This window comes from Malurus melanocephalus, unplaced genomic scaffold, assembly GCF_030028575.1.
Source record: "Malurus melanocephalus ecotype Western Australia unplaced genomic scaffold, MMel_1.1 scaffold_580, whole genome shotgun sequence".
NCBI lineage: Eukaryota > Metazoa > Chordata > Aves > Passeriformes > Maluridae > Malurus > Malurus melanocephalus.
Window position 1 is genome coordinate 366041 of NW_026623812.1, and position 25884 is coordinate 391924.

The 25884-nt window shown below is 36.2% G+C and overlaps 1 protein-coding gene across 1 annotated transcript in view; it reads left to right on the forward strand.

The window, feature by feature from the left end:
- Positions 1-294: 294 nt before the first annotated feature.
- Positions 295-25884, forward strand: part of LUZP2 (leucine zipper protein 2) — a gene marked incomplete at its 3' end in the record, with an annotated part of 46025 nt that continues 20435 nt past the window's right edge. The window contains exons 1-4 of the mRNA XM_057382700.1: positions 295-392; positions 23115-23232; positions 23479-23549; positions 25217-25298. Of these exons, the coding sequence (XP_057238683.1) occupies positions 295-392; positions 23115-23232; positions 23479-23549; positions 25217-25298 (369 nt within the window). The remainder of the gene's footprint in view (positions 393-23114; positions 23233-23478; positions 23550-25216; positions 25299-25884) is intronic.

Sequence of the window (25884 nt, forward strand, 5' to 3'; positions counted from 1 at the left end):
TTAAAATCAAGACGTAGGTGTCCTTCCAATAGGACTGAAGGAATGACAAAATATGTGTAATTTTTTCCCTCCTTTTTACATTCTAATGCCATACCATAGCTATTTCTCATCTCTTTCATTCCAACCAAGAGTCAGGTCTGTAGTTAAATTTGTCTTGAAAAACACATAGAGGAAGATGTATTTGTGTATTCTTGCGCACGTGCCATTCGATCAGTGAGTTTAGTTGAACTCTAGAGTTAATTTTTAAAGGACTAAATAAACCAGACTTCCTCACTGCTTTCCACTTSAGTGAGGATGTACAAGATGCTGTATAATACCAAACGTGTTACAGGTACACCTCCTTGGTCAGGAACATACCCAGCTGATAACTGTAAAATTGAAGTCAAATTGAGGTAAGACTTCAGCTTAAAAATTCATGGCAATGAAAAATATTTGATTGTAGTTTCAACTATTTTTTCAGCAGCATACACAGCAAAGCAGAATACTATGTTAATTTTACTTGATATCTTAGAAGGGCATGCCTAATCTATTGCAACCACCTTTATTATTGAATAAAAAGAAAGAGATTTGTTTTCACCTCTTCAGTAATTGCATTCCTGTTTTAGGGGAAAAAAAATCTTTTTAGCAACTGAAATGAATAGTAATCTTTTTTGAAACAGTGTGGGTGGCTTTTCTATGCTGATCAAAATATTGAAGTGTATCTAGCACGAGTAGAATAATGTGGTTGCCTATATATTAGGAAATATAAAACAATTATTGCTAACATAGATTGTTTCTCTAGCTATAAAATGCTACATTTCTTTTTCTAAATAATGTGTTTGGTACAAATAAATTGGATGTTTGTTCTAAAAGGATTGTACTATATTGATTATCAGGAATACCRTCAAATAAAAACAAACAGTAAACCCGATTTTATTGCTTTTCATGCTCCTGTGGAGCTTCTGTTGTTGTGCCTTTGGAAAACAGGATTGTTACTGAAGAAGAAGTGGTAGAGGTTTGGGGTGTACAGGACTGTGGAGGCTGTGGACACATTGCAGGTCACACTGTTGTGAAAGTGTGCGTTGCTGGAGATCCCAAGAGATCTGAGCCTGGAGAACTCCCCTTGTTGGCTGTTCTAGGAAATGCTTGAGTGCATTTTATAATAATTTATTATTTTATAATAATTTATCTTTTAATAGATTTATTTCAAGTATTTGTAACAGAGTAAAAACTTCTAATTTTTGTAAGGTAACCACTAGTTAAGCAGAACCTTAGCCAACTCTCTTGAAGGGCTCAGAACATCCATAAACACAAGTGCAGGCAGGAGCAGCGTTATATTGAGACAAAAATGCAAAAACCACAGACAAAAGCAACTGGTAGATTGGGAGGCTTTGAAAAGACATTTCATAGATTCATTAAACAAAATGATTCATCATAAAACTTCCATTAGATGTTGTACATCTTTTTTTTTGGCTTGGCTTTGATCGGTCAATTTGGAATTTAACAGAGTAAGAGGAGTTGCTTTTGTAGAAGCTATGGAGTGAATKAACATCCTTCTGTTAATGTCTTGTAAACCATAATTCCAGAATCATAAAGTGTGTAACAAGCTATTTCTACAGTCATTAGCTGACTTACAAATTTGGTATGCTGTAGCTGATACCAATTTAATTAGAACTTTTTTCTAAAGGTGTTCCAGTGTAGACTTGCAATTTCATTTGATTCCTGTTCTCTTCATGCTTTTGAACACAAATGCTGTCAGGTGAGGTAAGGGTTAACAGAATATTTATCTTGGACTTCCTGAGGGTGGATTTTGGTCTACTCAGGACCACTGGTTTGGAGAATCCATTGGGAAGCAATCCTTAAATACCAAAATTGTCCAGGCTGGCCAGACATAGTTTACGAAAGAAATCCTAAAGTTGCAGGACCAGTTCGTTCCCACTGTGCTGGAAGACGAGCCAGCAGGGAAGAAGACTGGCCTGGCTGAACAGGGAGCTTTTGCAGGAACTCATGGAAGAAATAAAAAGTGTCTCAAGACTTAGGAAGAGTACCAGGATGTTGTTAAGTCATGTRAAAAGAAAATTAGAAAGTTGGAAGCTCAAGTAGAAGAGATAATAAGAAATGCTTTTATAAATACATTAACATCAGAAGGAGGGCCATGGAAAATCTCCATTCTTTCTTGGGTGTGGAGGGGGAACACTGTGACCAAGGATGAAGAAGAAGTTGAGGTACTTGATACCTTCTTTGCCTCAATCTTTGGAAGAAAGACCAGAATCTTCAGGGCAACCAGCTCTRTGACGTGGGCCAGGGAGCAGAACAGACCTCCTGTAATCCACCAAGCTGGGATGTGTAGTTTGTCTAGATTGCCAGAAACAAACATAACTCATAAAAGGTATCAAAACACCCAAAGTGCAAAATACTTTCCTTATGCTTGAAGAGACACCTTTGCGTTAAGGATCTAAAACAGTGTTTACAATGTTACCTGAGCATCAGAGATTGGTAAGGCTTAATAGGGTACCTTTTATTCAAATATAGTTACGGTTTTAAGGTAAAGATTTTATTAAGTTCTGTCTAGAAAAGCTYTAAGCAGCTCTGTTCTCACAGGAATGCGCACTGAAATTTGTTCTGCAGCTTTGCCATAAACGTTTGCYGTTTTCAGGAGCTGCAGCATCTTCTGTCAGCCCCGTTCTGCACTGCCTCTCACCTTGCTGGTATTAGGTGCTGTGAGTACTGGTATGACACAAAAATGTTCCAYGAGATTGCAAAATAACATGACTGAACATATCACAGCACATCACACTGATTTTCTTGTAAAACCTCACCAGAGCCGGTGTGAGCAAATCTTCAGAGCATTAATTTGTGTTTATTACTGCACCATTTAATACAGAACATAATGATTTCGACCTTTGTGCACAAGGATAAACKAATCCTCAGGTTTAAATTGCCACTCTATATTTGATATTGACTAAGCAGTTCCACTGCCTTCAGCATCAAACGGAAGCAACTTGCTAGACTCAATCTCAGACAATCTCAGTTTAACCAATTTTGATTTTTAAGCAGTTATCAAGATTGTGGACTTTGAAGGATACCATGAAAGCAGGCCTGACTTTGAAATCAATTTTGGACTGATAGATCTATATTCATGAAACCAAACTACTTGGGATGTTACCTTCCTTTCTCTCCCCCATACAGGAAACTCCATCTCAAGATGGACTCCTAACTTACAAGYCTGTGTGTCAGAGGCAGCAGGAATAATTTTTATTATTTCTAGGAATGTGTTTTGCTAAATGTATATATACGTAGAGGAGAAAGGATTGAGTATGTGCAAAAACTTGCAGAGAATTCATGGAGTGTACTTAAAACTTGAAGAGGGAAAATGTGACGACTCCACAAAGGTTTGAAGTTCCCTTTGTTATGTTGGGTGTTTAGCTATTTAGTGAGGTCCAACCTCACTTCTCGTAAATGAAAATGTTACTTTTTCTGTTCCAAGGTTGCTTGGCTGTTGCTTTTAATAATAATTACATCTGAGGAAGGGTTATTCTGCTTTGGAATAAAAATCTCCCTTTAATTTCGGCTATGAAGGAGATCATATTGAAACCCCTTATGCTGAGAATTAAAAAAAAAAAATTGTTTGAACTATTTGAACTGCAGATAACTCCTGAATAGTTTCCTATGTAAGGTTTTATGCTCTTATCTGTAATGGGAATAGAGAGATTGACCTGAAAGTGAGGAAATTTTGTGCAGAAGTTTTGTGCATGTTAGGAAACATTTTTATTATTCATATGTTAACAAGGGTGTTAACTTTCAGTGGCTGCTTGTTATTTGTGGTTTTTCACAACTTGATTGCGCAGATTGTGGTGTAGAAATGTTTTAGAGCTGCTTTCCTTCCTTGAAAAAACTGCTCAGTTCTAATTCTTTCCATTTCGAGGTGSTAGAACAGATTGACTCTTGCAAATAACATGCATCACTTTCTCTGTTTCTGTTTTTTGTGCAATCAACCAGTTTTAGAGGACAGAGGGCAAGAAAAAGGGCTCGATTATTAAATGAACTGTTTTCACATATGTGCTGTTAAGGAAATAGGAGTTTAAATGTGGATTATGACTTGGCATGGGAGAGGCATTATGTGGATAAACAGATTTTTCCAGGACTTGTTCCTTTGAACAAAGTGCTTAGTTGTTTGATGCAATGTCTTGCTATTTTTCAGGGAAGCATTTCCTAGTTAGTACTGAGATTCTTTTCCTAAACCATGGAAGGGAATTTTTGCTGGGTTATGAACTTTCTTGGATTGAAAATACATTTGTTTCTGAATGAAGAAAAAGCAAAACCCCAAAACAAGAACCAAAACCAACAACAACAAAAACAGAACCAGAAAACAACAAAAACAAATGAAACCTCCCCCCCAAAACCCAACAACCAAACAAAAAAAAAGCTATACAAAAACACATAGAACTTGTTAGAAGCTCATTCTCTGGTGGTTGACGTTTTGATTTTGGTTTTTTTTCCTTTTCGGGTAGGGGCTGTTGTGTGAGTTGTTTTTATTGTTGTGTTTTAAGGTTTCTTTGGCAGTTGGGGTTTGGTTTTTTTTGTTGAGGAGATTGTGATGTTTCTGACTTTGGGGRATTTCTTTGGAGACAGTTTCTTTTTGCTGTGTAGAGGGAGCGTTTGTTGTCCAAAGCATTTTTGTTGGTATGTGAATTGTTATTTAATGAATGGCTAGCAAATATAATGATCCCTGCAAACTGATTTTTTTCCCTTCCTTCTCTTCATAGGCATTAATATAAGTGATTTATGGAAGTAATTTTTAGTTCTGTGAAAGTGTATTTGTGAGTTAGTGTAAGGTAAAAAATATTTAGGGCTCACGCTGAAAGCTTAAGCAACTTGACTCTTTGAATTGTTGAAATAATAAAGTACAGGAAAACCATCAAATAGTATGCAAACCAAGAATTCAAATAAGGTGGGAATTATGCCAAATTCTCCTTTTTTTTTCCTCTATGGCATTGTTATTTTTTGTTTATTTCTTCTCTCTTTTCATCTGTTCTTCAGAGTATGTTTATGAAAAAATGGTTGAGGGTTCAACAAATTAGAATTCTTCACATAGGGGAGGATCTCTCTGTTGTAGGGGTAAAATGTGGACTTAGCACGCCAGTTGAAAATTGAGTTATAAAAGTATTTAAAAGACAGCAARTTAATTGCAGGACTGAAAACAAGCTGCTTTTTGGGACACAAAGTGATCTCGGTTAAACGTGAAAAGTGAAGTTTTACCCTTGTCTATAATTTATATTAGTAGGGAATTAAATTTTTTATGCTTTCTTTGASGAAGCGCTAAAAGCCATACAAGGATTGTTTTAGATGTAAATGCATATTCCATGTAAATACGTTTATGAAAATATCAGACCTCCAAAAACTCCACACAAAGGCTCCAAAACATCCACGGCTGTTTAAATTCTTTTTATCCTAGTAGAAATACATGGCAGATCCAAATTTGAAAYCTGAAAGACCTTGAATGTTTTGTGTTTAAAAATTCACTGATTGAGTACACAGCTGATTGTGGAAAGCACTGAAATGTGTTGAGCCCTCCCCCCCCAAAAAAAGTCATAGTTGGAGTGAGTTTGAAGGGATTTATCTCAGCACTATCCTGAACTATGGTCTGGAGAGGAAGGCAGAGTGAGCAGTTGTGCAAATCACCAATGCAGGCAGCAGAGTCTTGAGACTTGAGATGAAACATGCATTACTTTAAGCATCAAAAAGCAATTTCCAGGAATTTCTGCTTCTGGACAAAACACTTCAGGTTTCTGCCGTTGATTTGTGAAAATGCTCTGTGAAGCAGTTAGAAATATTTAAAATATGGARCAGTCTTGCTGTCAGAATCGATGGATGTCACCAAACTGTCCCATGAAATATGCACGCTGCAAGCTTTCTTCCAGAGTGCTASCAGCTGAAGGATGTTTAGGTAGTTTATATGTGGTATGAATAATGAATCCCCCTCAGAATGCTGGAAAAAATACTAAGCRTAGCAAAACCTGTTTGTTATAAGAGACCGTGGTAAAATAGGAGTAACTTCTTGCACGGCTGATGCTGTTGGCAGAGCAGACTGCTTGAACAGTGTGATTTCTGTATTACAGTTCAAGCAAGTATKTTGGAAAATATAATTTTATGTAGCAATATTTGGCAGTGACTCTTCATGAAATTCAAAAATATAAAGTGTAAAAGTTATGACATTGGCAGTTTCGGGGAGAAGAAAGTCACCRACTCTCTAAGGTCAATAATGTAATGGATTTTTTTATTTTCATTTATTAATGAGCACATTAAGCCAGATGACATGTTTAATCATTATGAATGTAAATGTATTGGTCAGAGAAATGGTAAGTTGGGTTTTGTTTGATTATGATTTCAGAAAKGGAAAACAAGCGATGTTTAAAATTCAGTGAGCTCTTGAGATTCTTGACAAAGAAATCAGCAAATGAAGCTAAAAGCACTTAGTAAGATTGAAAATATGGGGRATGTGTACTGCAGAACATGGTCATTTGCTGGATGTTTATACTTAGAAAAGTGATTCAATGCAAAGGAGAGCAAAACTCCAAACCCTTCAAAGTTCATATAATTTGTTTTAATTGCTGAATTCCTGCTTAGTGCTGAGCTGCATTCAGCAATCTTCACTTTATGAGAGCTCAGCTGATCAGCAGACKGTGAGGATTGGAAGGAACCTACAGAGATCATCCATAGCAGTCTGCATAATCCCCTTTTTATCCTGTTTCTCTGGAAAGAGAGAGAGTTTCTCTTTGGAAGACTCTTTCTCTTGGAGCAGAAATTTTGTACCCATAAATTTTATAAACTTATAGTGTAGGTAAATGTTAAGATTCACTTTTTACTTTCTTTAAGTAGATACAGAAATAAGTTTGGAAGCTCATTTTGGCAGGTTATTAACTGTGTTTGTAAAGAACTAAAAACCAATTTTGTTGGAAAAACACAGATTTTTTAAAATTATCTAATTCTGTACATATAATTAACTGTACTTGCTCTAAGTAGATATGATCACTGGACCTGGAGCTTCTTGAAATGGATTTCAGCTTTTCAAAAGAATTTAAAGCATGCTACATATTCTGGAAATGTAAATTTGAGCTGAGGTTTAGGCTTTAATTTGTCAATGGATTATCTTCTAAAAATTTGCTGAAATGTGGAAATCACTCTGTTTTAGTGATACCCACCTATGGTTTAGCATTTACCACTTTAGCACTGTAAAACTAAATGTGTCTTTTCTTCTTGATGAGCAATTTAAAAAATTATAATTTCAAGTTAGGTGGAGCAGAGTAGCATACTCTGGGTCATGGGTCTGTATACTACACAGAGACATTCAGCCAGCTTATCTAGAAGCTGCAGCCAGTCTTGAATCTGGAAAGTAGCCAGGATTTTGTGATGTAGTCTGAGGTAAAACAGCAACTTTGGAGCAATTGTAGTTCATAAATTATTAAGGAGGGAGGGGAAAAAATGCCACAAACAAACCAAAATCACACAAAAAACCAGCCCAAAGTGAAAGAAAACCAACCCAAGCTTGAGCAGAGGAATTAATAAAAGCTAGATTTTTCTGTCTTGGAGTATTTTGAGATGCCATCTAAATTTCCTTGTAAATTTTAAGATACAAACTTATTTTCAATTGCAGCATTAGAAGTATGATGGTCTAACTGGTGAAATATCTCATCTTTTGAAAAGGTATCTTTTCTATACCTTACTGAGTGTTCTTCCAAGGGAGAAGATGTCAGATTTCATGACTGTACTTTAGAAACTGAGTGTAGCATATCAAGCAGATATATTCATTATTATAGAGATCTTTATTTGTTTATTATTAATTCATTAATATAAATAATATTATAGAGAAATAGATCTATTTCTCTATTTTTACCAAATGGGTTTTTGACTGCATGTACATGTGCTGGTTTCCAGCTCTTTATGGTACATTTTAGTTGTAATTACATTTCTTGGCTTGAGGAGAGTCTTCAATGTGTTATCAGGCTTTCTGGCAATGGAAAGGTGCAGCTGAGARGGATGTACTGATGGAAGAAAACATCAGAAAAATAACATGAGCTCCTGCCTGCTTGTGGAATTTCTTGTGCTCAAGCTTTGCTTCCTCAGTGAGGGTGATTTAGTGAACAGTGAAGGTTTCAAARTAAATGATTGCCTGGCAGGCCACTCTGTCCCTATTTTGGGGACCAAGGCCTTCTACTCTAGCTACATRCACTCAAAATATGCAAAGTTCTTTTAGCAGAATTATTTTAGATCTGTGCACTCTCTGCACAGGTTTTMTCTCTGCCTACCAATGCAAGCAGAYCTTWAAATTCAGCTGAGCAAAAATTGTCAGGAGAGAACTTGGTATGGATGGCCTGCTGCATGTTTGAACAAGAAAAGCCCTTTTCTAGTTATTTCTGGAGGGAGCTGGAGGAGTAGAAATATCTTTTAACTGTGTGTCACGTACCTAGGTTCTGCAGCTGAAAGGAAATGCATTATTACCAACACAGAAAAGAAAACCCAGCCATGTCCACTTAGCTTATGTCAGATGGTTTTTTTTTCTGGTCTTCAATCTGACAGAGGCTCCTAAGGGTTACAGGAATTGTGCTCTGTGTTTTAATAAATAAAATTGCATCCTGGTGCTAACAGTGCTACACAGAGAAGTGACAGTGCTCTGCATCCAAATGACTCCCCAGCACCCAGGGAAGTGAATATCCCTGAAACAGCCAAGGAAATGCTGGGGGAATCCACACAGTTTGCCCATTCAGTGCTGCTCTGTAGGAAAGAATGAATAATGCTAGAATTTGGCCTGATCAGCTAGGTTACTAAATGATGTGCTAATTAGGGAAGCWGAAAAAACAAGGACTGTAGAAGCAAAATGTAAATTTAAACAAAACCACCACTTGTGTGAGTTGACACCAATGTGAAGGGCTTTTTCTTTGAAGAAGTCTGCGCTGGGTTTGTATGCCATTTAGTTTTTCAAAACTTGGTATTCCTTGGCAGGAAAGTAGTCAGACCACTTTTTATTTTCTATTTTGTTTTTCCAAGGAAAAGATAATCTGCCATTTCATGGGTTACAGTGAGAAATGTGTGGTGTGATTAACAAACACGGACCTGCAATTAAGTAAGAGAKAAAAGTTTTCATGTAAAACAAAATGGCAAATATAAAATGGTCTGACTGCTTTCCTTTGCTGATGTTTGCTCTGACTGATCTCAGTGGAATTGTCCTTCCCTACAGGGATCTACATCTCTTTATTTAGTACCTGCAATTAGACATGAAGTACCATGTGMAGAAGCACTAGAATAAGACTTTTAATATTTTTAATCCAAGGTTCAATGAGGCAGAGAAAGTGTTGTCCCAAAAAAGGTTCTTTCAGCTGGTGTGCAGCAGCCACTCYACACACAGAGCTGACATTTATTTCRGTCTGTGTATGAGTTGTTTTTATTAATTTCTTCCTGGGGTTTCTGCCARATGTCCTTGTGGCTTATAAATTCTGAATTCTTAGTGTTCACTATCAGTGGCACTTCCTTTTYCCCAAGCTTTGTTAACCTCCCCTCAGGTCTGAGACCATTGAAGCGTGTCCAGMCCTAAATGGTAACGAAATAATTCTGCCAACAAATAATTTGCCTTTCTAACACTTGGACCTCGCTCAGATCTTGTTAGCTGCTCTGTGCTCCGTGATTAAATCTCCCTTCTTGTCCATGAGGTTTGAAAAACATACAAAGAACAAACACCAAAATCGTACTTTCTTAAGAAGATTTTGCATCGTCCAAATTTTGCAGCAAGAGGAATGCCTTTACAAATCACAGCTAAAATAATGAAATCTAAAAACCTTTTCATAATGCTTGCACATCCATTTTCATTGTAGTTTTAGTCTTTGTAGAGAAATAGATTCACAGAACTGTGCAGTAGGTAGGGCTATAAATCAAATAAGGCCTGGGAAAGAACTTTCTCAGAAATGCTCAAAATTTCAAAATCTTTTTTGAGATGCCTCTAAAGCTGTTACCAGCACCTCCATTGCTCCTAGATGTAGATCCACGAACCATAAAAACTCAAACCATCATCTCTTTCTGGGTAGCTACTGGGTACCGAAATGTGTCTTCTTAAATATGAAGCTGTGTGTGTAATATATAAATTACATTTTTTTTTGCTAGTGTAGATTTTTCTGAGCACCTTAAACTTGGAAAACTACACTGAGCAAGGAGCTGTGCTGGCTCAGACACAATAACCTAATTTGACCTAATTYGACCTGACTATCTTCTGCTCCAACAATATAGTTAATCTGGGCTTTCAGAAAGCTTGCCCAGACAGTCTTTATCTCCTTTCCCCCTATTTGTCTCAACTTTCCCATCTCACATAAAATCTCAGTAACTATTAACGTGATACTTGATAATTATRAATGTTCCTGTTGCTTGACAATTCATTTTCTTATTGAGGGCTCTTATTAGTGTTTGTTTGTGGCTGTGGTTTGCAAGGATTTTTTTTGTTTTGGGTTGGAGTGGTTTGTTTTCTTTTTAAAACTAGCTTCTGATTAAAAATGAAGGTAATTTTAATGTTTTGGGTTTTTTTTTAAATTGCTATTATAAATAGGTAATAGCCTCTACAGAGCAGTAATAGGAAATGTTGGTTTCTTAAAGCAGTGTCCCCTATAATTTTGGTATATAAGGAGATATAAAACCTGAAAATTCAGGAATGCCATTAGTGCTTGGTTTTTTTTGGCTAAAGTTATAAATCAGTAGTCTTCCTCAATTGTATTTTAGAAGTCGGTGGTCTTTCACATGCAAGAAAASTGTCATTTTTTAYRAAAGAGCACTTTTCTAGTGGTACCAACAGCTTTCAAAGGCTGGAGAAAGATGRTTCTTCCTAATCCTGAACAYGATGCTGAAATATTTCTCCACTTTCCAAAAATTTCATTCTGGAAAGGACACAACTTTTTTTATCACACTTGATCAGCTTATTTTAGTAAATGTGAGTAGTCCAGTTGATACCRGGATTCCCAGTTCCTATTCTTGGCTCTGCTCCTATCTTGAGCAAGTGCTACACGTGGGCCACTTGTAATGTGTGATTTATCTGCTAAACAATGTAAGGAGAAATAATTACTTTTCCTTTTATATGGAATTGAGCCTTTCTTTTAAGTGCTTCCATAGCAATATCAGTACTTGAGTCCTATGGCCACTACTGTTACACAAATAAATGAAAAACCCAATGATAATGATAATAATAGAAATTTGAGTGGTAAAGTGGAAAGAATACCTGAGTTGTTGGTTTTTCCACAATAAATTATAATGAAGACTTTATCTTGCTTTTACTGTGTGTATTAGAAATAGCTCTCTTTCCCYTGTTTATCTGCAAACTTTGATTACCAGAAAAACAAAGTCAGAAATTAATTGYTTTAATCTCTTAAGGCCCAGAAATAACAATATATTTGCCAATGAGGCACTGTATTCCATTGAAGATTGTGCTGCCTTTCTCCAGTTCGATTTTGTTTATCTTTAAAAAATTATAAAATTACTTATCTTAAATCATAAACCAGGCAAGACATATGTTTTCAGTGTACTCTTAGCATTACATATAWTTATGTTATACATGTCTTCAACATATTTATTTCCTGAAAAATCTTTTGACTTCTAGCAAGTGCTTGTTTTAAACAAAAGCTTGTTGGTCAGCAAGACTAATGCAGTTTTATTACTGGGAAATAGTTAATTGTGGTACTTCATTAGTAGCAAAGTTGAATAGACTTTACATCGCTTTTAAAATAATTCTTTTTTATGGATTTKTCCTGAATAAGTTCCACCCCTGTAAATGTCCGAGTACTCCAGGTAAAGCTTTCTCCCAAAACAATATAACAGCAGTCAGTAATCTATTTTATGATATAAAACAGATGGAGTTTGCAGGTGTGTGATAATGTAGATTTATGCTACAGACTCTTCTCAGACTCCAGGTTTGTTCTATTCATTCTGCTGCACACTCTATATATGCCTGTGTCATTGTTCATGCCAAAATTCCTTGGAAAAAGTTATTTGTGTGTGGCAGGAAGCTCTTGTTTGCTCTGAGGTGCTCCCTGATGTGTTTTGCCTCATTTTTTTGGGTGTCATTTGTCAGACTCTGCTGGAGCCTCTGCCAAGTTTTTGGTGACTTTTTTCTTGTTCTCACATGAGAGTAGAGGGAAATAATATCTACAAGCTAATATCACCCAAAAAATCCCCCATAAGTAGACCATATTGAAGAATTATGCAGTATCAGTGCAATTACCCAAAACATTAGTTGTTTGCTAATGCAAATAAAAGTTTGCATTTGCATCCTGAAATACTGAAAGCTTTCATAAAGTTTAGAAGTTGCAACCAGTGGACTGAGAAACAGAGGTGAAAAATGAAAAAGAGCAGATGAAGGTGAGAGCTCAGAATGCATTTATTGGAGGGAGAAATTTTCCATTTCCATCAAAAGAATGACATATCTAGAATTACATATGTGTTATATCATGCCTATGTATCATATCTATATATATATATATAATATAATACAGAGATATGATATATAGGCATTAAAAATGGCAGGTTTAGCATATGTAATATGAACTTTGATTCATACGTAATATGAAGTTTATCTTACAATGATTTAGTTTATTTTGAGAGGGATGAAGGACTGATCTGGCTGAAAGATAGTGTTATTAGTAAGCAGGGCTTTAAATTCTATCCATTGAATAGAATTCATTCAATAATAATGAATAATTATTGCAAGGTAAATCAGTCAACCAGGATAATAGTTGTAAGTATTTCTAAATCTGAAAACTGGACAAGCCTGGTTCATGCCTTGGTATTAAAGTTTCATGCCTTGGTATAAAAGTTTCATGCTTTGGTATTAAAGTTTCATGAAGCATGAACTCTGAAGTCTAACACATTAATGTATTTTGATTTTAATTGTGAGTCATGTCTTGAAAAGGTCTCTGGCCTTCCTTGGAAATCTATAGTGAGTTTTTAGCCCAAACCCCCTTTTTTTCCTTGCTTTAGGCAAACTAAAAAATGCAGTTATTTTGCCTTTTGCAGATAACTTTCTTTTGGAGTGTAATGGGAGCACCTCATGTGGAAATTAGAGTACTTTATCCCCAAAATAACAATTAACAATGGAACTTTAATAATTGGGAAGCATGCAGGCTTTCTGTATTGCCTACAAATRTAGCTGAATAAGCACCATGTATGAGATTACATTTGATGTTAGTTTTGTAAAATATGGGCAAAATTTAATGATTAAGTATAATCCACTTCAGATACAGATTCCTACCTAATTTTTACTCTAAATTATATGACATTAGTACCCATATTAATAATTACTCTCAGTCTTTGCTTGTATTTTTCATTCAGTCATTGGGACGGAAGGTGAGGAAAGCAAGGATTTCAATTTACAAAATTGGAGCATGTTTCATCCACTCTCAACTGACAGACCTTATTTTATCTGACCTTATTTTATTTATCCTTTGCTGAGAGGACCAGGTTGATTTCTCGAGTGAAAGGACAGCTATTTAGATTGAAATTACTTAGGCAAGAGTGGTCCTGCTCTTTTGAGTCAGCAATTCTTGAGCAGTCAGCATTTAATCTGACGGGAAAACAGTGTGGTGCTGCTTTTATTGGCAGACACTCATTTCCTTTTGCATGTGTTGGTGCACCTGCTTACAAGGCAAATCAAGGAACAATCTGGCTGCAATTTTATCCAAACTCTGATCCTCTCTGTCTCTGTGGCTGATTTTACACAATCCCTGGTGCTGGCGTGAAAATCCTTGTGGTTGGRGTGGTTTTCAGATGGCAGGATTTGCGTGAGCTGCTCTGGTGGCTCTGCTCAGTTGCAGTRAAGGGTGTTGGCAGTCTGTGCTGGKGAGGCAGATTTTCCTTTCTTGGGTKTTRGAGTTCTGGTGGAGATTCCAAGAACAATTTCTAGACCTCTACTATTAATCAACTTGATAATTTTTCTTATTGATGACTTYGAAAGAAACCAATGTGGGCATTCAGCAGTACCAAGAAACTTTGAAGACCAAATGAACTTGCAACTGAGTACCCAAAAATTCTGCACTTTATACTAACTGAATACCACTATCTAGGTGATAATGCCCAGGTAATAATTTATACATGAGTTTTAATTTAAATAGTTTGCACTATTACACTAAAGACAACTTCGTTAAAGCTGTACAGCCAAAGTTTCTAAACTTAAATGGATTTATCTAAGGTTTCTTATTTGCTGGCAATCTATCAACACAGAAGTAGGTGCAGATCCCTGGTTATGATATGGTCACATAAGTAAAACACTAGTGAGGGTTTTTATTTTTCTCATTTCAAACTGAAAACAACATTATTAAAACCCCTTCTAATTGTGCAGAAATCTGTAAAGTTACACTAAGTAGAGCTGTGTGTCTTTACAATAGTACTGTAAAGATGAATTTTTCTCCTCCATTATCTGACAGTTCAGATTAACAGGTTGTTGGTTTATCTGTGATAAATGTGCTGTATGAAATGCAATGGAACACTCTCTTAATTTGAGCACCTAGCTTGGTGTCAGCCTAAATATCCTTCAGCTGATTTAATTAACAAAGCTCCGTGTTAATCACTTTGCCRTTAAACTTTCAGATTGTGCGAGGAAAAGAGGAATCCCTTCACAAAACAAAAAATGAGAATTAGGCCTGTGATAGAAGTAATTTACATGGCTGTTTTAGGAAAACGTGTCAAACTTAATGAATTGTACACAGCTAGAGCTGAATAACACATTTATAGATTTTAGTCAGCTTTCCTAATTTGACTTCCCATACTAAATTATGACATTTCTTGCATATTTATTAGTAGAAAAGGTTCATTAGCAAAACATATTCATTTAGATATTATTTCTTGCAAATAACAACACTGTTTTCCATGAGCTGTATATTTCTAAATATTATTCCATATATATGTATATATATATACACATATATATACTATAGATGGAAGTATTATTACCTCTGAGATGCAGAAAAATAGTTTTKGTGGGCTAAGATTATTTAACTGTTTTGTTCACGTCTGTATTCCAAGTTTTCTGCGTGTGTTTAATTTTCAGGAATCTGAGAGGCGTTGTTGGGGTGCTGGAATAATCAGCTCTCTTTGAGACAGCTTGGTCAGTCATAATTTGAGTTATTCTCTGGTCTTTGTGGGTGCATTGCTCTTGTTCTTCTCCTCTGTCCCTTCTCTCAGTGTAGGGGTTTATTGACCATCTATTGACCTGCATTCTTACACCTTATTAATGAGAAATTCTCAGCTTCTTTGGCTGAGCTACAGCAGTTTAATGATCAAAGAAGTTGATGTCATATTTTACGCAGTGTTTCTCTTGGTGTTCTCTAGCAGAAAAAGTAAATCCTGCTGTAATTTATAGAGAATCATAGMATGGTTTGGGTTGGAAGRGGACTTCACAGATCATTTGGTTCCAACCTACCCACCGTGTCTGGTAGTAGAAGTGAGGTTGAGCTCCGTTGGTAAAATTGGATTTGAAATTTCCCCAATGTCCTCATTTAAACAAATTGAGCCGTAAAAAGCACAGCCCTTTGCAACGGTAAATTGTATTAATTGTAACTGTAGAAAAGGCTTGTATTTTCTCAAAAGTATTTAAAACCTATTTTCCTTTGTGGTTTGTGCACTTAATGCATTTTAATTATTTGTTATTACTGTTTAATGTATAATTTATAACATAACCTCGGTATCGTGTAATTAAGTTACTTTTCCATCCCTTTGAAAAGGTTATTCTTAGATGATAATCTATTCTTTTCCAAATGGTTCAGGTAAAAGGAAAAATCCTTAAATATTGCAGTRAAATGTAGGGTAAAGTGAAGGTTACAATACTGAAACAGTTCTCAATTTTTTTCACTTGTSGTTAAGGGCACGGGGAAAAAGAAAACATTAAAGGAGACACCAAAAGTTGTAGCTTTCATGATGCAAAGTATTTTAAGGACATCTCAGTGCAGAATGAAGGAAATCTGTTTCATGCACATGGCTTCTGCAGTGAAAAGACTCTGAATCTCCTGGAGTTTGGTGTGTTTTGGGGGATTTTTCTGGCCGCAAGTAGAGAGTGAGTGCTTCAAGGGAGCCATCACTTTTGAAGATTTTCACCCATTCTTACTCCCTTGTACTCTGTTAAGTACACACATCATCTGTGACACTGGAATTATTCAGGCTTTTAGGTGCTGAACTCCTACTTGAACAACTTACAAATTTTACTGGGAGCTCGTTATTTTAGGGTAAATAATTTTTTTTCTATTTTATTTTATTTCCTGTAAGTAATTTTTATGCCTTTATTTTGGCTTGCACAGTTGTTTTTCTTCTTTCATTGCCCCTGTGGTCTTTGCACTGTTTCATTACCTCTCATGGCAGTGAAACAATATGTGGAGAGGGAATTCTCATGGAGAGAGAATGTATTTTAAGTTACTCAGAAAACTGACATCTTGGATTTTAGGTTGAATGTGATGATTTTTTTTTAATGTAGGGCTTGCTTTCATTGTAGCCCCTTCATTAAAATAAAGGAAGAATTCAAGACAAAGTGAGCATTTTGAAAAGGGAAAMACTTCCTTGTGTCTGGCTAATAGGGGATTATATATAGCAATATTAGGCACAGCTCTTGGGTTTTATGTTGGCACAAGGTGATAATAAGTCCAAGCTGATTAAAAAGCGTGGAAATTCTCCTTGTACAAGTGTATAACTGCTCGAACAAAGTGGAGCATGGTAGAGATTGTCTTCCTGCTCATTTATTTCTCAGTGATTTACTGAGACCTTTCCAGTAACGGTTTCTATTCCCAATACAGCATCCCAGTTCTGCAGGAGACAGATCTGTCTGCAGAAACAGCAGTTTTGGACCTATTCCTAAGGCTTTCCCTGAGTCTCTGCAGAAGATGAAATGCAGAGCACTGTGCATTCCTGTCACTTGGCTTTGAGAAGRATGAGCCACTGTGCCTTCTGTTAAAATTCACATTTAGGCCATATCTCTTCAGACTGGAGAAAGTTATTACAAACCAAAATACTTTTCCTGAAGCATGTAAACAAAACATTCACTAATTTTCAGTGATATATGACAGAATTTTCCTTGGTGTTTGCTTCCAGTGCTTTACTTTTTTATCTTCTTCTGGGGAAAAGTTTCTCAACAGCAAGGTCAGAGGTGTGAATTGTTCACCGATAGTAGAAATAAAAATACAACACTGAGGAACAGTTTCCAGGCTTTCAACTTGAATCAGGAAATTTGCTTCTTGATTTATCCCTTCTGTCTTGTGTATTTTCTRGAATGACTAAGCCTCAGAGACAGCTATTTTTGAACTGAACTCTGTTTTGTAATCATAACAACCATCCATTTTTGAGTTCTGTGATATTTGATGATTGAAAGCTATCAAAAGGACTTGAAGTTCTTTTCCTCTCTGGTTGGTCTGTTATGGTTTCTGATCTCTTTTGCAGATTCCTGGAGCTGCTGATCAACAAGACAAAGGGTGGCAAATGAAATATTTGTTTCATGAGGCATTGCATTCCAGTTTCTGCACTGATGAGGCATATGTGCTTGCATAGCAAAATAGRTTTCAAGCCCTCTCAAATTTTTCCTCTAAAATGGCGCAGAATGTCAGTGATTTTATTCTCCTCTAGCACCCTTTGGCTTGCTGTGCTACTCAGATTTTGTTATTATATCTGTATGAACTCCGTGACTATCTTTTAAATGGCAAAAGAAGATGGGGTTGAATTTTTATAGCTCCTTGAAAGTAAAGATGCTATTTTTTGTGAAGATGATTTTATTTATAGACTCACTGTCCTTTATAATTTACCTTTTTGCTATAGGGTGGTCAAGTGTACCAGACTATTTAACTTCTACTTATTCCTGTGTCAAACATTTGCTGCTTTACCTATCTGATCTACATTTTTTGATAGTGGGTCATGAATTGTTGCTGCGTTTGTTTTGTGTGAATTGTTGCAAATTCTGCTACTCATGCATGTGTGTGATCTTAAAATAGCTGCAGGGTATTGCCAGYTATGGCATTTTCTGGTACTAGAAAGGATGGCATCTCCTATATATTGTTGTTTTTCATTAATTGGGGTAGAGAAGATCTTTATCTGACAGATAAAAAAAAATCTAATCTGTTTCTCCAGGCAATAATTTGACAAGATTTTTTATCTCCTCTATATGCATATTAATTTCAGCAGGAGCTTAATAAATAWTCTGATTAAGTTCTCAGATTACAATTAAAAATTATATAACCAATTAAAAATAAAGCTTTTTTTTGGGTTTCTTCTTTTAATTCAGAGGTTTTTTCATCTGGTTTGGTTTGGGGGGGTAACATTGCATATCACAAWTGCAGTAATATTTTCAATATTGCCCTGTCACTAAGAGACAGGCCAGCATTATGGTTTAATTTTATTTATTTGGTATAACCACAGATATTTTTRCTTCAGTTGTTTGTAAAATATATCAAAGTGTTTGAACTCTGCTGTACTCCTTTTTATTATACAGGCTTCTAGATGGTGCTGTTTTATTTCCTTTTAAAGATAGTATGAAAATATGCAACCATCATCATTGCCTGAAGGGTGTTAGCATGTGTGCAACATCACAGTACGTTATTTTCATTAAAAACACACTCAAAAAGAGCTCTTCACATGGCARAGCTCCCATCATTCTGCCTCTCATATGCCCATCAATGTGCAAATAATATGTAGGCAGATTCTTCCTCGGGCCAAAAGTTATTTTTATTAAAAGTAACTTAAAATCACTACTCAGGGTAGGCATGGCACTAGAAGTGAAAACAGAACTGTCTTCTGTGAAAAAACACTTTGCCCTGCTGTTATTGGAGTTCTGTCAAGATCAAGAATGGTGTCAAAGCAATAATTAATTACATCAGTRCTTTTGTTATTCTGTCATGTACAACCTGACACAAATCTGGTACAACTAGATGCAGAGTTAGATTTTAACTTAGAAATAGTTGGAGTGGTAGATATTAATCAAGATATTTTGGTGACATGATCCCTGAGCAGCTCACTAAGGGTCTKCACTGAGTGGTGAGAGTAATTCCATACAGAGATTTCTGGTTTGTCTAGATTAAAAACTAGAATTACTGACTCTCAGAGCAGACGTGGTTTTACACCCACTGCATTTGTGTAATGTAAATAATGAAATGGATGAATTAGCTGCATTTTAAGCAAAAGGTTAAATGCAGCAGGAAATGTCTACTATCAGCATTCAAATTGCTTGAAGAATGTGGATTGGTGCTTAATGCACAGAACTTGGGCCTTTTTAATTGATGAAATTATGGCTGCTATGACCACTTAGATWTGTTTATCTGGGCAAATTGTGAAATAATGCTTTAAAAATGGAGCAGTAGGAATGGCTTGAGTGCACGTTAGCAGTCCTTGTAATTGTGAAAACTAAAGGGGCTTGATAAGCTCTGAAGTTTACAGCCTTTATGGGTATTCATTGTAAAAATATTTGGAAATGTTTGTTTAAAACCAAGAAAAAAGCCTAAAYCAAAAACTAGAAGGAAAGGAAACCTGTGAGACTTTCATTCTGAAGTTGTATCCTACTGTTTATCTGTTGCAGTTCAGTATAACATTAAAAAAAGTAGTTTAATACTGCAGCAGACTTAGTTATTAAAGCAATGTCATTAAGTCATTGAGAACCATCTGGCATTTTAAAATAAGTAGAAGAAGCTTCCTGAGGAATCATCTGCATCATATTTTTAGAGGGAGTCTGTTTTTCAGAGAGGAAGAGGACTAAAACCAGGAACAATCTTCCCARCTGTGGGATCTATAAGTGGAAATGTGTGTGTTTACGAGCTCTGAGATAATCAGATTATTTCACAGTGAAACTCTCAGTGCCTCACTTGGCCTTTTAGACATTAAAWTTTTTWWAYTTTTTTTTTTAATATGAAGAGGTATCCTTTCCTAATTTATATTAGGATGTCAGGATGTTCTGACTGACTTTGTTTCCTTTTTCAAGCAGTTGAAATGCAGCCTTGGCAGGGAGCTGATAGCGTGCTCCAGCTCTGTAATGTGCTTGGTGAGCATTTCAGGAGAGGATCACAGTTTATATATAGCTCCAGATATAATTAGCATATCTTTGCTGCCCTAGGARGAGCAGCAGCACAATGTTACATTGGCAGATTTGTGGTGTAAAGATTGGTCTGTTAAGGTTGTCACTGGCCAAGTGTCAAAGAAAGAATACTGGAATAATGTAAATATTTCCCTGTGTGTCCCTTTTGTGACTTGTGGGAAGTGTTGGGTGAGGCAGTTGTTCTGAAAGTGTATGAGGATATTGATTATTGTCCCTAGGGAAAAAAATATTGAGAGATCTCTATGTACAGTCTTGCCTTTCAAAATCACCACCACCAACTTTTGGGTTCTCTCAATTTAGCAGCTGGGTTTGGCTGAGACCCTTTATTTTCCTTTCTTCCATCTCTATATGTCCTTTGGAAAAATGTTTTTTTTACTTGAGTTTATACTTTCAARGGGGAAAGAAACTTGAAGAAATGAAAATCAGTGATTGTAGCTGTGTGTATGTGCATTTCCTTGTCCACTTAATGTATTTTTTGACTCTGCTATGAGATTAACAATATAAAGTGCTGCTTATCAAATTTTGAAGGTGSTATTTCTCTATTCAGATCTGGGTGCTTTAGCAGATTCTTTAGCAGAACTGGTGGCATTTGCCCTGAATTAACCTTAGCTGACATTTCTGTAAATCATCCCATTCATAAAAGCACTGTAAGTGTTACATTTGCAAGCAAGTCTTACAAGGAGCCAGGAATTAGGAAAGGAAACTGAAGTTTTATTACATTATGTCCAATGTTAAGCATGATGGCTGAATTCTACTTTTTTTAAAAAATGTTCCGATAAATCCAGTTGTTTTGAAGACTAAAAGCTTAATTTCAAATATTTAAGGAAGTAACAGTCAGAGGTGGAGTGATTTCTGGGTGCACATCTTTCTAGTAGTTAGACTTGTTGTGTATTGAAAATTAGAATCTGTTGGAATGTTTATTAATATCTATTAAATCATGTCAGTGGAAGAGTAAAAGACGTGACTAATTTTAAAACTATGAATATCATTCCCTTGCAAGCAGATTATATTGAAATTTACACTGGCACTGCTTTAATAAGCTGATGGTAAAAGGGAAACAACTTGCAATTAGAGTGCTACAGATGATTGGAACACAGAGTGTTGCTAAATTGTTCTATTCCGTAATGACCATTTAAAAAAAAAAACCAAAAAAAAAACCCCATGTTAATGTGTAATGATAAATACTCACTTTAAGGCCAGGATATGCTGGCAATGCCACATTGTCTTACAGAATAGTGTTAACTAGTGTAGCCTAATATTTAGAGAACAGATCTGTGTGTATTTCCATAGTGGGTTTCCTAGGAATGGGTTTAATTAGATATTATGTATAATCATGTAACTTATATTTAAAAAGACAGAGAGACCCCTGGCAGTTCTTGAGGATTCAGGTTTTTCGGAAAGTCACTGGGATWTGATGATGTTGTGGTGACACACCACATTCTGTGAGTCAGTWTTTTCAGAGTGGTGTAAAAYTGGTATCCAAGTTCAGCATGAAGTRTCCARTATCCAAGTTGTTCAATTTAGAGRTGATTTTTSTGGCTGCAAGAATCCAGTGTTCACCCACATCCACATAACTTGCTGTTGAATTTAACATTTCAGCCTTTTCCTACTGAAGTTGCTTTCCTTTTTTTCTCTCACATGATAAAGGATGATGCCATCCTTAAAGATCTGTGTCCCTCAGTGGAATTATTCTGATTGAGTCTTCTAACATCCTATTCAATTGCTTTACGTGTTTCAGTTTTCCTTAATTGGACAAATCATCTTGTTGGTTAATCAAATTCAGCTGAGCGTGTTTGCATCCATCAGGACAAAATTTTTGGTTTTTGTGATGCTATGTTTTGCAGTCGATGTGTTTTCAAATATGAAATTATTTCCTAAGACACGTTACTTAYGCCACGGTGGAAGTATTTAATTTTTATTAATTTAGGATTAGCTTCAGCAAATACACCATGCTTTTGATATAATGAMACAGCTGCAGAGTGTTGGCATGCTGATGTGAAAACTGGCATGTTTGAAGTGGAAAACTGACATGACTGAAGTGGAAAAGTGACATGTGAAACCTTCCTAAAAATGCCTGTTGAACACATGAGAGACTAAAATTTGGTTGTTTAAAATTCAAGAAGGGACGAATAAAAAAAAAAAACAACTGACCATAGATCTTTTCTTAAACCCAATCCTGAGAATCCTGTTAATATTAAGAAAGTCTTGGCCTGAATCAGGAATGGTGTGGCCACCAGGACCAGGGCAGTGATTGTCCCCCTGTACTGGGCACAGGTAACATTTGTCCCAAAACTTGGGGTGACATGTCTATAAACAGCGGCTTTTGAGCAAAAGTTACCATTTTGAAAAGGAAAGAATATTTTTACTCCTGTAATAATTAATAACYGGGTTTGATTCCACTGAGCATATTTKTCAGTTCCAGTTTGYGCTGKAAAGAGGTTTAAGTGAAAAGAAATGATGGAATGAATTAAACTTTACAAAGCTGAAATCTATCTGAATTTTAAAAYTTAAAAAGYGACYRCAGCAACCCCCTKCCCCCCAGTTCYGTTTTCTRAGAAAGTAMCAATTTTTGGGCACAGATAGGTATTAAATGCAATAACATTTTGGGCTTCCCACAACACCTCAGATTCCTGATGTCTCAAAACTTCATACTTCTAAAGTTTTGCTTTCCTCCTTTTGTGGCATTATCTTTGAAGGCAGGGAAAATCTCACTCGTGCTAAATGCACCCAGTTCTGTCTCCTGTTCGTCACAGACCATCCATCATTTGCAATGTTTCAGTCTGACAATCTGCACACTCAGAATCAGMACATCATTWCAATCTATAAAAYATCTRTTTGTCTATAAATRGATARATATTTTTATTTTAAATWTATATGATGTATAAATTRYATKCTCTATCAGGAGAAATCAAGTTCTGTGGGTGGGCAAAGGGATGCAGCTCRGTTTGAAATCTGTAAAGGGTGTTGGAATTAATTAAATCTGAATGAGCTAAGATMTGTTTTCAGGTGCATGGCCTGATGTTTTGGGATGATCTCACGCTTTTATTCTTTGTGTTAGACAGGGCTATGAAGAACTGGAAAAACAGCTGAAAGCAATCTTTAAGGAAAGGAGCAACATACTTCATCAGCTATTAAAGAATTCTAAAGAACTTCAGGGGATTAAAGTRAACCTCCAGGTTAGACTCTGTCTCAGTTTCTATAGGATTATTTACCTCAATATTTTCTTATTGGTATTTTTTAATAACAAAAAAAAAAGTTTGATTCTTTTAAAAAATCATTAAATCGGACAATTCTTCCAGTCTTCTTAAATGGCAATGTTTGCAATTCACCAGAACCATTTTATGAACGAGGGCCAAATTAATAATTTTGCTGATTAATAATTTAAAAGATCTCTTTAACAGAGTTTTCTGTGTTGCTCTCAGTCTTTAAAAAATGACGAAGCATCAACCAAAAACGATATGCAGAAACTTCTGGAGCTGGGCCAAAAGCAAAGGTAAGACCCTCACCTCCTTYCTTCTCTTCCCATTTCCTGASTGAAAAGTGTCAGACGACCAAAGTCCACCCAAAAATAGATGTTGACTTTTGCTTCTAAGGGATCCAGTCTTTGAGTGTACTGCATGGTCCCAGAAATAAAGRATCAGTGCAATCTGCTGCTGGGCAGCCCACCCTGCCATTCAGAAAATTGAAGGGTTTTACTAAAGGTTTTTACATTTGCAAGGRAATGCCTCGGGGCTGCTGCTGTTGRTAGCTATTCACAAACTCACTGGMTTTCATTTCCARAGAGGTGTAGAAGTTCAGAGCRCWGAAGAGGTATTAAAAATGTGCCAGGGAATCTTCCTAGTAGAATTTCACTAAGGAAAGGTCACAGTTTATTACCAGGGTCCTCAGGCTGTGCTTTATCTGCAGTAAATGAAGAAAGTGAACATAATATTATGCTTAAATCTATTGGATTAAAGCCAAAATTCAAAATACATCCTGATACGAATGTTATGAACTTTCTTTGGACAAACATGAGGTGCATTTGGTCTGGGCAGGACTTTGATTATGCTCTACAATTCTGGGTGATACAGTAAAGTTTAGAGTGCTRGAATCTCAGCTTGTGTAAATAAACATTCTGCTGACTTCAAAACAGATTTTTTCAAAAACTTTTGTGCAAATTCTTCAATAATTTCCAAGCTGCAAGGAGAACTTGGTCACTCAGTGTGATGCCCCCAGTTTTATCCTTTCTGGGCATCATCAGCACTTTGATGTAGTGACATCTGTTAGTGCTGATGGAATCTTSTTTTCACTCTGCTCAATCACTTTTYCAATTAAATCTGTAYTAGTGTTGCTGAAATTGCTGGAAGTAGTAGGGGTTATCAGCTAAAAAGAAAGATGATGCAGCAGCTAGCAAGCTCTCCTAAATTCATGTGGTTTCCATTCAGTTCAGGTTTCACAGGGTTAAATTATTACCTGTTACTGTGTGTAAATCCAGTCTTGTGTTGATCTTCATTGAAGGTTTATCCAGGCAAGCAGCAGCCCTGCAAAAGCTGTTATGAAATATGTGCTTCTACTCCTTTGCCACAGCTCCCAAGTGTGTTCTGTGCTGTGGGTAKAAAATTCTTGCAATTTGGAGAAAATCTGTGACTGAATCAGCAACGCTGARGGTTTTCATGTGATTCAACAAAGCCCAATCCAAGCAATCATTGTGTTTTTTTGTCTTGCATGCCAGAATCTTCTGCTGAATTTTTTGTGTCTCATCTCTATAAAGTGCCGCGTGAGGTTGAATTCTCTCAGAGCWTGATTTATTTGTTTATTTTAAGGCAGGTTCCTATTGATAACAGCACATCTCCATGTCAGTGCATTTTCACCAGCCCACTCCCCTCAGTTTTTTGGTGTCAATCCTTTTTTCTAGGAAATGATCTGCTGGCAGATGTTTTGCACAGCAGGTTATAAACAGTGGCCACTTTGCATTACAGATAATTTCTGGTTTGCATTGGCACTATACTTCACGGGGTCATTCTGATTTTATTTGTGAGGCTCATAGAACAGAGTACATCTGTCTGCTAATCTGGATAATTAAAGGTTCCTTTTTTCTTTTTTTTTTTTTTTGAATCTGAAGAGTTATTTCCTAATGGACACTTGTGTTGAAGTTTGTGTTCTGTGTTTTCAACAAACCAGGGAAGAAATGAAATCTCTCCAGGAAGCCTTTCAAAAACAACTTAATGAGGCAGCTGAGAAAGCAGAGAAGCAGCAGGCTACCGTGAGTGATCCTCTTTCTTTCCTTATTTTTGTTTTTCTTCTGTGTTTTCCCTTAATCTTGCCTTGAGAATTCGTTGGCTCAAAAAAACTTGGCATGGAAAAAAAGATTTATTTCATGTGTGTTAGTAGTCTGCAAGCTTGGGAGGAAAGGAGCTGAAAAATGTTTTTATGTTCAAAAGTATTAAAATTCCCATCTTCCCTAAATTCTGGGGAATTCAGGGATGTTTTTACACTTTTGGAGACTTCAGGCAGGAGACTTAGGCCTAAGCCGTCTCCCAGGTGAGATTTATCTTTATGAACCCTCACGTTTCATCTGTACTAAYATACACTGTCACACATCCATTGAATTTTTAGGAATTACTGCGTATTTTCAGCAGCAAAATAGAAAGTAGAGAATCTGGTTTTGACCATAGTAGAACTAATTGCCACCATAGAAGGTAGTACTAAGTCCCATTAAGATTCCAAGCTTTACTGAAATTCTGTTTCTGGACAAACTGTACATTGTTTGGACTTTGACGTAATGTTTGGGAGCAGAAATAACCTGTAGAYTGTCTGAATAAAATTATAGAATGTCAAGGGGTTGGAAT